At 31.6% G+C, this 12,196-nt stretch overlaps 1 protein-coding gene across 1 annotated transcript; it reads right to left on the bottom strand.

Moving 5' to 3' along the window:
- Nucleotides 1-3,249: 3,249 nt before the first annotated feature.
- LOC127710355 (uncharacterized) lies at nt 3,250-9,259 on the bottom strand. The gene is made up of 5 exons (XM_052216147.1): nt 9,227-9,259; nt 8,894-9,091; nt 7,379-7,576; nt 6,709-6,870; nt 3,250-4,738 (listed from the first exon to the last, which is right to left on the bottom strand). Exons 1-5 carry the CDS (start codon nt 9,257-9,259, stop codon nt 4,133-4,135), a joined length of 1,197 nt encoding a protein of 398 aa, XP_052072107.1. The 3' UTR covers nt 3,250-4,132.
- Between the last annotated feature and the right edge of the window lie 2,937 nt (nt 9,260-12,196).

The following is a 12,196-nucleotide window of genomic DNA, read 5'->3' as shown; positions in this document are numbered from 1 at the left end:
TTGATCATTTTAGAATACATTTTGTTTAAAAACTTGCCCTATATATAATTGTTCAAGATAAATACAAAATTGGTTTTTAAATAAATGTTCTCTTATTCAAAGAAAAGATAATATAATAAAATGCTTCGCTGGGCGCAGCTTGATACGACCACAGAGGTCGAACCCTGAACAGTTGGGGCAAGTATGGACACAACATTCAAGCTTGATACAGCTCTGAATTTGGATTGTGATTAAATATTTGACACAGCATAGGTTTCTGACACAGAAAGAATGTGGTCTAAGAACTTCAATTTTTTTAATTTACCTATTATGGTCCAATGTCCAAAATCAAAATACATGGTTAGATTCGTCATATCAAAGAACCCCATATATTCAATTTTTGTTGAAATCAAACAAAGTTTAATTTTGGACCCCAACTTGGACAAACTTGAAAACTGGTCCCATAATCAAAAATCTAAACACATGTTTAGATTTAGCATATCAAAGTACCCCAAGAATTCAATTTTTGTTAAAATCAAACTTAGTTTAATTTTGGACCCTTTGGACCTTAATGTAGACCAATTTAAAAAACGGGACCCAAAATTAAAAATCTAAAAACACGGTTAGATTTGCATATCAAAGAACCCCAATAATTCAGTTTTTGATGAAATCAAACAAAGTTTGTTTTAGACCCTTTTGACCTCAATATGAACCAATTTGATAGCGGGCCCACAAATAAAAAATCTAAATACATGGTAAGATTCAGCATATCAAAGAACCCCATATATTCATTTTTTGTTGAAATCAAACAAAGTTTAATTTTGGACCCCAACTTGGACAAACTTGAAAACTGGTCCCATAATCAAAAATCTAAACACATGTTTAGATTTAGCATATCAAAGTACCCCAAGAATTCAATTTTTGTTAAAATCAAACTTAGTTTAATTTTGGACCCTTTGGACCTTAATGTAGACCAATTTAAAAAACGGGACCCAAAATTAAAAATCTAAAAACACGGTTAGATTTGCATATCAAAGAACCCCAATAATTCAGTTTTTGATGAAATCAAACAAAGTTTGATTTTAGACCCTTTTGACCTCAATATGAACCAATTTGATAGCGGGCCCACAAATAAAAAATCTAAATACATGGTAAGATTCAGCATATCAAATAACCCCATATATTCATTTTTTGTTGAAATCAAACAAAGTTTAATTTTGGACCCCAATTTGGACCAACTTGAAAACTGGGCCAAAAATCTAAAATCTAAATACATGTTTAGATTCAGCATATCAAAGAACCCCATATATTCAATTTTTGTTGAAATCAAACAAAGTTTAATTTTGGACCCCAACTTGGACCAACTTGAAAACTGGGCCCATAATCAAAAATCTAAACACATGTATTGATTCAGCATATCAAAGAACCCCAAAAATTCAATTTTTGTTAAAATCAAACTAAGTTTAATTTTGGACCCTTTGGACCTTAATGTACACCAATTTAAAAAAAGGGGACCCAAAATTAAAAATCTAAATACACGGTTAGATTTGGCATATCAAAGAACCCAAATAATTCAATTTTTGATGAAATCAAACAAAGTTTAATTTTGGACCCTTTTGACCTCAATATGAACCAATTTGATAGCGGGTCCACAAATAAAAAATCTAAATACATGGTAAGATTCAGCATATCAAAGAACCCCATATATTCAATTTTTGTTGAAATCAAACAAAGTTTAATTTTGGACCCCAATTTGGACCAACTTGAAAACTGGGCCAAAAATCAAAAATCTAAATACATGTTTATATTCAGCATATGAAAGAACCCCATATATTCAATTTTTGTTAAAATCAAACAAAGTTTAATTTTGGACCCTTTGGACCTTAATGTAGACCATTTTGAAAACGACCCAAAATTAAAAATCTAAATACACGGTTAGATTCGGCATAACAAATAAATAAATGTGGTCAAAGATTTTACAAATCTAATGCGCCATACTGGTCTTCCTTTATAAATATGCATTTCTTTAAACATAATTTAAAAGCAGTGTAAGGGAAGTAACCAAAACGTTGTATTTGGATTACCTCCCTTACACTGTTTTAAATTATCTTAATTGTTCATTAACCATTACTTTATAGATAATTTAAAAGCAGTGTAAGGGAGATAATTTCAATAATGTATTTGATTTATCTCCCTTACACTGCTTTAAATTATGTTTTGTACTAAAGTATTTGTCCATTAATGAGGACAACCTTGTTTTTCCCCCTTTTTTGCCCCTAATTCTTAAACGGTTTGAGCAATAACCCCCCAAAGCAAATCCTAACCATTCCTTTGTGGTATGGAAACTTGTAGTATAATTTCAGAAAGATCCATACACCGTTCCACAGTTATTGTCTGGAAACTAGAAAATGCTTATTTTTGGCCCCTTATTCCTTAACTGTTGGTACCATAACCCCCAAAATCAATCCCCACCTTCCTTTTGTGGTATTGAACCTTATGGTAAAATTTCATAGAGATCCATTCACTTAAACTAAAGTTAGAGTGCGAAAACTAATGTGTCTTCGGACGACGACTACGACGACGACGACGACGCCAACGTCATACCAATATACGACCACAAAAATTTTTTTGCGGTCGTATAAAAACTGATTGTGACTTTCTTTCCTACATTCATACGAGAGTGCCATGTAATTTGGTATACTCTGTGCACAAGAATAAAGATTGGACAATGTTTTGCATGTAGATAAGAGTCGTAGGAAATATAGGCATCACAATATTTTTTTTTCAAATATTTTTGAAACACAATATTAGTTATTCAGTGTGCTGGAAGTGACTTATTTGATATATATGGGGTAAGTCAATTTCATATGGGGTGAAAGTTGACCTATTACTTAAGTTCCTTAGAAATGGACTCATATTGCATGTCTTGAAAAATTTAACATTAATCGTTTGATCCTATCTGATGAGATGTTGGGTAGATTTTTCATTGGCAATTACATCACAGCCTGTTTTATATTTGTTTACCTGTGATTCTTTCATTGATATATGAACCTTTATTCATAAAGTGAGATAAATCTCCCCTTTATCATGCATTTTCGATTTTCAACCGAAAGCCAGACAATGAAATTCAAAAGGCATATCATCAGAAATATAATTTATTTCATTATTTGAAAGAAATATATATATTATATCTACATACAAATAATTTTATAACTTTTTTAATCAATTAATAAGTTATTGCAAACAGAGCACAAATAGCTATATTTCTATCAATCTCATTAGCATAATCATTCAACATGCAAATACAAAAGTAGTTTCTACATCCCTGAGGAAAACAAAATTGAAGTTGGAAAATTGATTTTTTTTAATAAAATATATAGAGGGAAGTTATCTGGACCTATAGGTGCCTAACTAATGAATAAAAATAATCACCTAATTGTTGAAATATATTAAATTCAGGTAGGTATTTAGTTTATAGGACTCATATCAATAAAATAAAGAATAAAAAACAACAAATAACCATAAAAAAAGATTATGGAACTGTGTCTTGAAATGATTAGTGTTAATTATGCAAAGGGGTCATTCATGTATATTTGAAATATGAAGCATTATACATAAAACTTATAGTAAAGTGAGATAAACATACTTTTGACACACATCTGCAGCCTTTCGTACAGCATATACAGTATTCTTATTGAGATTTTGTTAAATTCTTTTAATGATAATGTCAAATTACATACTACATTAAAAAACAAGAATGTGTTCATAGTACACAGATGCCCCACTTGCACTATCATTTTCTATAATCAGTGGACCATAAAATTAATGTCAAAACTCTATTTGATATTAAAACTAGAAAGATCATATACTAAGTTTCAATTGATTGGACATCAATTTCATCAAAAACTACCTGGACAAAAAACATCAACCTAAGCTCGACAAACAAATGAACAAACAGACAAACAGACGCATAGACCGTTTCACATAATGCCCTAGGTAGGGCCAAAAAACTAAACTGAAACAGCCAAGTTTATAACATTAGCTAAACATATTATTTTTACTAATTACAATTTTTTTATTGACATAATTACATGTACAATATAATATATATAAAGTATAGAAAACAATTGAACATAGATCAACATAATCAATTTCAATCCTTCAATGATACTGATGCACTGACAAAATAGAGCCGGTTGCTTTCCTTTCCAACGACCTGGGGAGCACTGACATCCTGCAATAAAAGAGGTCTCTGCGAAATAAACTGCTCACTCGTACTCCAAAATCCATTTTTAAACTTGACATCATCATAAATATCCACCAAAAGCCATGTGTAGCTTTTTCCATGCCAAGAGTGTTCAAATATTTTAGAAATGTTACCAAACAGTATATCTGACAGTGAATTGACACAATTTTGATTTGCGACAAAATCATCTCCTATTTTCACTGCATACACAAATGTGTCTGATGATCTCTGCTTTGTAACAGAAGAGTACTTCATCTCTCTTCCTGTATTCCCATATAACTTGGTACAACAACTAACTTCCTTGCCTTTATTTGTCATTCGTTGTAGTAGACAAAAATCGTATATCTCGGACATATGTGACAGAACAGTATCCGGAATGAAAAACTTTTTCCCAATTGAAGTTTTCATCTCATCTATTCCCTCGTCCAGCAGGAGTTTTTCTAGTTTTCCAATATTGATGTCATCTTGCTTTATCTTCCCTGACATTATCATAAAAACACACCAATCATATATCTGAAAATTGAAATACAAACATCAATATGCGGTATTGGCTTTGCTCATTGTTGAAGGACGTATGGTGACCTAAGGTTGTTAATTTCTGTGTCATACGGTCTCTTGTGGAGAGTTGTCTCATTGGCAATCATACCACATCTTCTTTTTTATATCAATAGTTTATAATAATAAACTGGGAATGTGTCCCCATGGACACAGATGATGCCCCCTCTTGCATATCATATACGGTTAAAAAGGGATATAACTGAAGAACAGAAAAAGTGACACTATCTAGATTTGTACGTACTTGATATGAGTTTTGTGGTAATATGTATTGTGAATAAGGTTCATAACATTTGGTTGGGACAAACTTAAAGATAGAGAACAAAAACAGTGAAAAAAAACAAAAAAGTCAGCAAATTTTCAATTTGTAAAGGGGCAAAACTCTAGAACAGTAAAAGTGAAGCCACCAAACTTTTGACACTACAGGGGTTCAAATTAGTAGTCGTCAGAGGTCCATGACCTTCCCATTGGTAGTTAGTTACAACCCACAGACTTTCTTACTTTTGCAGGTTAAAAAAATTACAAAAGCATTTTGAACAAAACAAGGTTGGCAAAAAAGCGGTCAATACTAGTATTGTCCATGCCGGCGGTAAATACTGGCAAATACTGGTCAATTGAAATTTTGATAGGACTTTACTATAAAAACTAGTCCTACTTCAGGTCAATTACTTGGTGAATGGATAGATATATATAGTCACAAGGCAGAAAGTCACTTATTTACTAAATTGTACTAGGATACTAGGACAAAAAGTCACAATTTATTAGTTCATGAACATGGTTTAATGAAGATTAATCAAATATTGATTTAATCATACAACATATATAGTCATTAACACCATGAAGTCAGTCACTTAAAAGAGACTATATAACATCTGGTTTTCTTAACAGTTATTTTGAAAGATGCAATTAAAAAAAATACAAAAATTGTTTTATATATATATATATATATATATATATATATATATATATATGTTATATATTTATCAAAAAAGAAAACATTTCCTGAATTTAGAAGATTTTTATCATGCTGTTGAATAGTCAGGAATTAATTCATTGTTTAAAACAATGTTCAGAAATCACTTTTATGACCTTTTTCCTGTTATGTCAACATTTATTAGGTTGTTATAGTAATTAAACTTTTCACACCTGTTAGCCATAAAATAGGTAATGCTCTGATAATCTATATTGCTAGTCACTTGTAATTCTATTTACCTGTAAAATTCAAACCTTTTCAAGAAAAAAATATCTTGATTTATACAAAATAACTGATATAGCAATTTTATATGTATACCAAAAGTATGCAATATCATTACCCCTAAGAACTAAATTAATCATTTTTAATGTTTTAATAGTTAATAACATACCAATATCATTCATTTTTATAAGCTGAATCATGCCAAAGGAATAAAGTTTTCCCTCATCAACCAATTTTTTACTAGTATTGATAGATAATTAAGTCAGTCAAAAGAAGCATGAAAATTTCAATTGACCAGTATTTGCCAGTATTGACCACTTGGGGAGTATTGTCCGGGGCGGTAAATACCGGTAAATACCACTGGTAAATACCAGGGGGGGGGGGGGTAAATACCGCCCAACCTTGGAACAAAAATATATATCAAAATCATCTTTAAAAGTAACTATACTGAAAGGGAACTTATGATGTTGCTTAGATCAGATGTGTAGTCATGTGATGGGTTGTCATACAAGATACTAGGAAACTGGAGAATATAATATTATAACATAACTAGTAAGCAGTATGAGTCTGTTTGTTTTTTTACTAATTGAATTCTCAACATGCTCAATAAAAACTGAACCTTCAAAAAATATAGGAGGGCCTTTAAGTACTTTTGGTCAAAGGTCCTGGACCTTCCTTTGCCTGAAGTAAATTTGAACCCCTGGACTATGTTGTCTAAGATACAAATACATACAGCATAAGTTTCCATGATGGTTGCTTCTATTTTGTTCTTGTTCAATGCTTGGCGTGTGATCCAACTATTTATCCTTTCAAAAGGAAATAACCACCTCCCGTACAAAGGTCCAAAATCAGCATATCCTTCTGGAATGTGGTGCATTAAATGAGTAGTAATTGTCTGAAAAGTAAGAAAATATTGTTTCTTTACCATGTGTTAGAAATATTATGTTCATGATTTGACAAATTAACACATGCAATAAAACTTTAGTCAAAAAACAATTGTGCACTATACATGCTATAACAGGAATAATAAATAATAGTAATTATATATAAAGGAAGATAATGTAAGTCATGAAGTTTTCATTTGTATAATACAAATAATAAAAGTCAGAAATGTTTTTACTTGGATTTACAAAATATTTTTTAAGTGTCTGCATTAAAGTTGTAGTAAAACAAAAAAAAAACTGTAAAGAATAATACTGTTGAAAATATATAATTTGTTTTATTCTATAGACCTCTTATAAGTCATGTAAGCGGTTCCATTTTACCTGGGAACAGTATATCTAACAATATGTAATAATATATATGTTCCTGATTTTACTGACCTAACATAATTTTTAGCATGCAAAATACGCAAAATTTCCAAGTCAATAGACCATGACTGTAATTTTGGCAACATTATTTACCTGTAAGGCAATAGGGAAATCTCTCTCCAACAAAGACATAGCTTCACTTGTGAACTGTATAATATCATCTAATTCATCACTGTCAAAGCTTTCGTGGGTCATCATATCAATAGCTGAAAACAGCTTTCTAAGTGTATTTTCCTGTCTCTTTGGCAGTAGTCCTCGCAAGCACCATAATGCAGCACCACTTTTGACAAACTAAAAGAAAATTTTTCATTTTAAAATCACCATACTAAAGTATCTGTCTAACATTGTCTATGATATCTTAGCAGGAAACAATTTCAAGAAATCTTACAAGACTATAATATTTGTATAGAAGGCACATAAAATGAGCAAAACATGCTTACATTTGTCTTAAAATCATTAAATTTTCCTTTGATTGATAACAAATGATCATAGGACAATGTAGGATAAATGCTTATCAACAGAAAAAATATGCAGGACTTTCTTACTAACCAATAAGCTTTAACATGTTTAGACTATGTTAATTAAAAAAAAATCTGGAAGGCCAAGGATCATGTGGAAATTCATTAAACTTTTTTTCGAAATGGGACAATGGTGTTTATTTTCATTCATTTTTATTTTGTTTAATTGTTAGTCAACATGTTTTAACAAACATTTTTTTAATCAACTGCCTTGATCATGTTGATAGTTATGTTATGTATACAGCTTTATTTTATAAAACTGAATGACAGATCATTCAAGAAATGTGAAAAAGAAGCTATCAACATTAACCATGTTAATATTTGATTTTTTTCTGAGTCACAAATTTCCTTAAAACAGCTGTCATATTCACGATTGTGAACATTGGGATGTATCAGGCAATTGATTTATATTAGTGGCAACACTAACTTTGCTTTTGACACGAGTTCAGTTAATTTTTCACTTTACGACAGAAATAAAATGACTTAGGGCGCTCAAAAGAAGGGTCGGTCAGGTAACCGTTAACAGACATATTTTTTTTTGGCCTTACGTGGTGTTAAATCAATGCTATCACCAGTGATTGCTTAAATCTGAGTTTAAGTAGAGAACTTGTATCAGGCTATTTTTTTTTTAATCTGTTGGTTTATGAGCTGCCCACCCATTTCGCTAATCTTTAGGAAATCACAAATAATTTTGTTATCTTTTTATCATGTGTGTCTCTTAAAATGCAAAATGCACAAATTAAACCCATCTCATTGCATCATTTTATCGATATCTATGACAATGACATGCTTTGTATCCCCTTTTAAGTTTAAAACCAATGAAACAAATGTTTGCCAATTAAATTCAAGGAATGATGACAAAAAAAGAGAAGATAAGTATTGTTTTAAATCTAGTTTACAATGTGACAGTAGAATAATTCTATTCATATTTAGCATGTTTATGTCTTGCAAAATTCTTTTATTTCTTTTTCTAACTTATCGTATAATAGACCAGAATTTTTTGCATAAAATACTGTAAACCAACAAATTAAAAAACCAATATCCTCAGTAAACATGGCAATGCTGTTGAAATAAAGGAAACAATATTTACCTGATGTTTTCCATGCATTGTCCTCAATGTCCAAGGCTTCGAAAAATGATTTTCTGCCAGGTAATCGTATCCTGTTGGGTAAACAAGGTTTTTAGCTCTTGTATCTGCCACCTTCAAACCAGGCTTGTCCACCTTCCATGGTGCCTTTGGTAACTCTTCACTTATCTCTGTTTGCAGTTTTTGCTTTTTCTGACAATGCTTTTTTTGGCATTGCTTTGGTTGTCATTTTTTCTTACAATAAGGGCATCCACGTAAGGCTGCCTGGCTGGACACATGCAACACTTTGCTAAATGCAGGAACATCACAAAGATATTGTAACAGGGCAACTTTTACAGTTGTTGGAGCTCCTTTGTAAGCATCATACATGGTGCATGTTGACAATTCCAACAGTTTATCAACTAGGACATCTAAATAAGGATCCAAGTTCTTTGGTTCCTCAGTTTTTGTTCCAGGCACAATTCCAACAAGCATCATTGGTCCTAGGATGTACCTTACTGGAATAGGTAAATTAAGCCACGTTAACATCAATGGCCACATTGACTTCTGTGTTGTCATACTTTTATGTGGATTGAGACCATCACAAAATAATGCTAACGGCACAGTGCAACGTTCTTCTGTATCTTCAAATACACCTCCTCTCTGAAACCATGACTTATAAAGATTGCCATCAGCTATATCAGAGAGCTTCCCATTACTCAAATCTGGTCTTGAAAACATCAGTTTGCAAATATTGTCATCACCGTATATCCTGACTAACCGTGGTCCAAGAGGCATATATGTGTAGGTTTTTCTAGCAGAAGGTGAATGGTCGCTATATCTTGCTTCACCACATTTACCACATTCAACATCCATAGAATAGTCAGATGCATTTGTTTTCCGGAATAGCTGACAATCATTGATACGAGCATCATATGTTGTAGTTTTAATCAGCAATGGTTTTAACAGTTTATAGGCATCTTTGTAGGACCTGGAAGACAGTTAGGCTGTGGCAACACTTTTTTTTCATTTCTTAGGCACATGTCTAGAGCTTTCTTAGACATAACATTATTGCTGCTAAAGTTCACAAAATGTCGAAATAATGAATCTAGTAAAGTTGTTTTGCTTTCTCTGTACAATGGTTGATTAAGTTTTTCACCCTTATACAATTCTTTGTCAAGACTGCTAATAAACTGTGGCTGAAGATATGGTGATTCCTTTATCTTACTGTCAATGAACTTATTGAAGAATAACTTCTGATGTCTTCTCTGTGTAGACTGACTTTTACTGACATCTGACAGAATTAATAAAGAAATCATGAAATCATGTTAAAGAACCAATTGTTGTTTATTTTCATGACAAAGCATTTTAATGTATGAGGTCCAGATTATTTATTTTTTTGGGGTGGGTGTCTGTTCATTTCTTTCATTTATCTATTTTTCTTTATCCATTTGGCTAATATTCAATACTCCTTTAATATTTTTGCACGACATCATGCTCTATTCAATATTTTAGGGCCTAGTTTTCTATATAAATCTTTATTTTTTTGTTATAGTTTGTACACTTCTTGTCCAGTCAAGCCAGTATTCTCTATTCTGTAAACCCAATGCATTTAGACCTATACTTGCCATAAGTGAATCATAATTTTAAAGTCTTTAATATTTAGGATTACTACAAATATGAAGTTAATTTTTTTTCAGTAGTTTCTGAGAAATTTGTGCACCCATTCGGGCCAATTAAATTTTTTTTTCAACATGATCAAATAAACAGCTGCTACATGATTGATGAAACACCCTTTTTTTTCTTCATAGAACAAAGTTCAATACCTTCTCAATGTCATATCAGAAATTTATAAAAAAAAATGTGGATAGTGTCCACATGTGGACACAGATGATCCCCCGGCTTGCATACAATAGAGTTTAAGGGACATAACTGAAGAACGGTAAAAGTGACGCTACCCAAATTTGAACTTGATCTGAGTTTTGTGGTAATAAGCATTGTGTGTAAGTCTCATAACATTTTGTTGAGGCTAACTTAAGTAGAGAACAGAAACTAAAAATTCAGCAATTTTTCTATTTGTAAACACGCATAACTCTAGAACGGTTGTGTACAAGTTTTATAACATTTGGTTGAGACAAACTAAAGTTTAAGAGAACAGAAACGAAAAATTCAGCAATTTTTATGTTTATAAAGGGACAAAACTCAAGATTGGTAAAAGTGATGCCACCAAATTCCGTACAGAATCTGTATTATGGGCAAACTTAAGTTACAGAATGGAAACTTAAAATTTTGCAATCTTGAGATTTATAAAGGGCATAACTCAATAATGGTTAAAGTGACACTACCCAAATTCAACTTGATCTGTGTTTTATCAGTGGAAGTCAAAATTAAACATTGCATACCAATTATCATTGACCTTCCACTTACGGATCCCCTCAAACTGACCTAATCACAAACTAATACATGAAAACTTAAGCAAAAGTTTCAAAGTCAATAGACCATAACTGAGGATAATAATTTATAAAAATTCGTAAGGGTTCCGCGGAACCCAGTGTCTCGCCTACTTTTGCTGTTAATCGCAGGCTCAACAAAAATGAGGAAAAAAAATAATAAAAATATTCCACTCTATACTATCTTTTGATTGTAAGTAGCTTCTGTCGAAGTTTGGTAAAAATCCAGGATAGTTTATGAATCTAATAAATGTTTTAAAAACTTAAACATGTTAAACTGCAGACTGTGTGTAATGTTAACTGGAAGAAAAACTAAGTCCATTTATAAGTAATATACGGAAAAAATGGAACAAAATTTTAACAAAATTTCCTTCTAGATACTATAGTTTTTAATTATAAACAAGCTTCTGTCCAAGTTTGGTACAAATCTAGGATAGTTTAAGAAAGTTGTTAAAATTTTAAAAACTTTAACCACAGAGTGAATGTAATGTTACCTGGCAGAAAAACTAAGTCCATTTATAAGTAAAATACGGAAAAAATAGAATTTTTTTTTTACAAAATTTACTTCTGGATACTATCTTATGATCTTAAACAAGCTTCTTTCCAGGTTTGGTAGAAATCCAGGATAGTTTAAGAAAGTTATTAAAATTTCAAAAACTTTAACCACAGAGTGAATATTTGTGGACGCCGCCGACGACGCCGACGGAATGTAGGATCGCTATGTCTCGCTTTTTCGACAAAAGTCGAAGGCTCGACAAAAATCAAAAGGGAGCTTACATCAATAGATATAAACAATTCACCAAGATTTTATGAGAACTGCTGAAAGTATTTTTGAGTTATTGTCCGAAAACTGGAAAATCCCCTGTTTTTAATGAAT

This window comes from Mytilus californianus, unplaced genomic scaffold, assembly GCF_021869535.1.
Source record: "Mytilus californianus isolate M0D057914Y unplaced genomic scaffold, xbMytCali1.0.p SCAF_73, whole genome shotgun sequence".
NCBI classification, from domain to species: domain Eukaryota; kingdom Metazoa; phylum Mollusca; class Bivalvia; order Mytilida; family Mytilidae; genus Mytilus; species Mytilus californianus.
The sequence above is the reverse complement of the archived record's forward strand: the minus strand, read 5'-3'. Positions and strand labels throughout refer to the sequence as shown.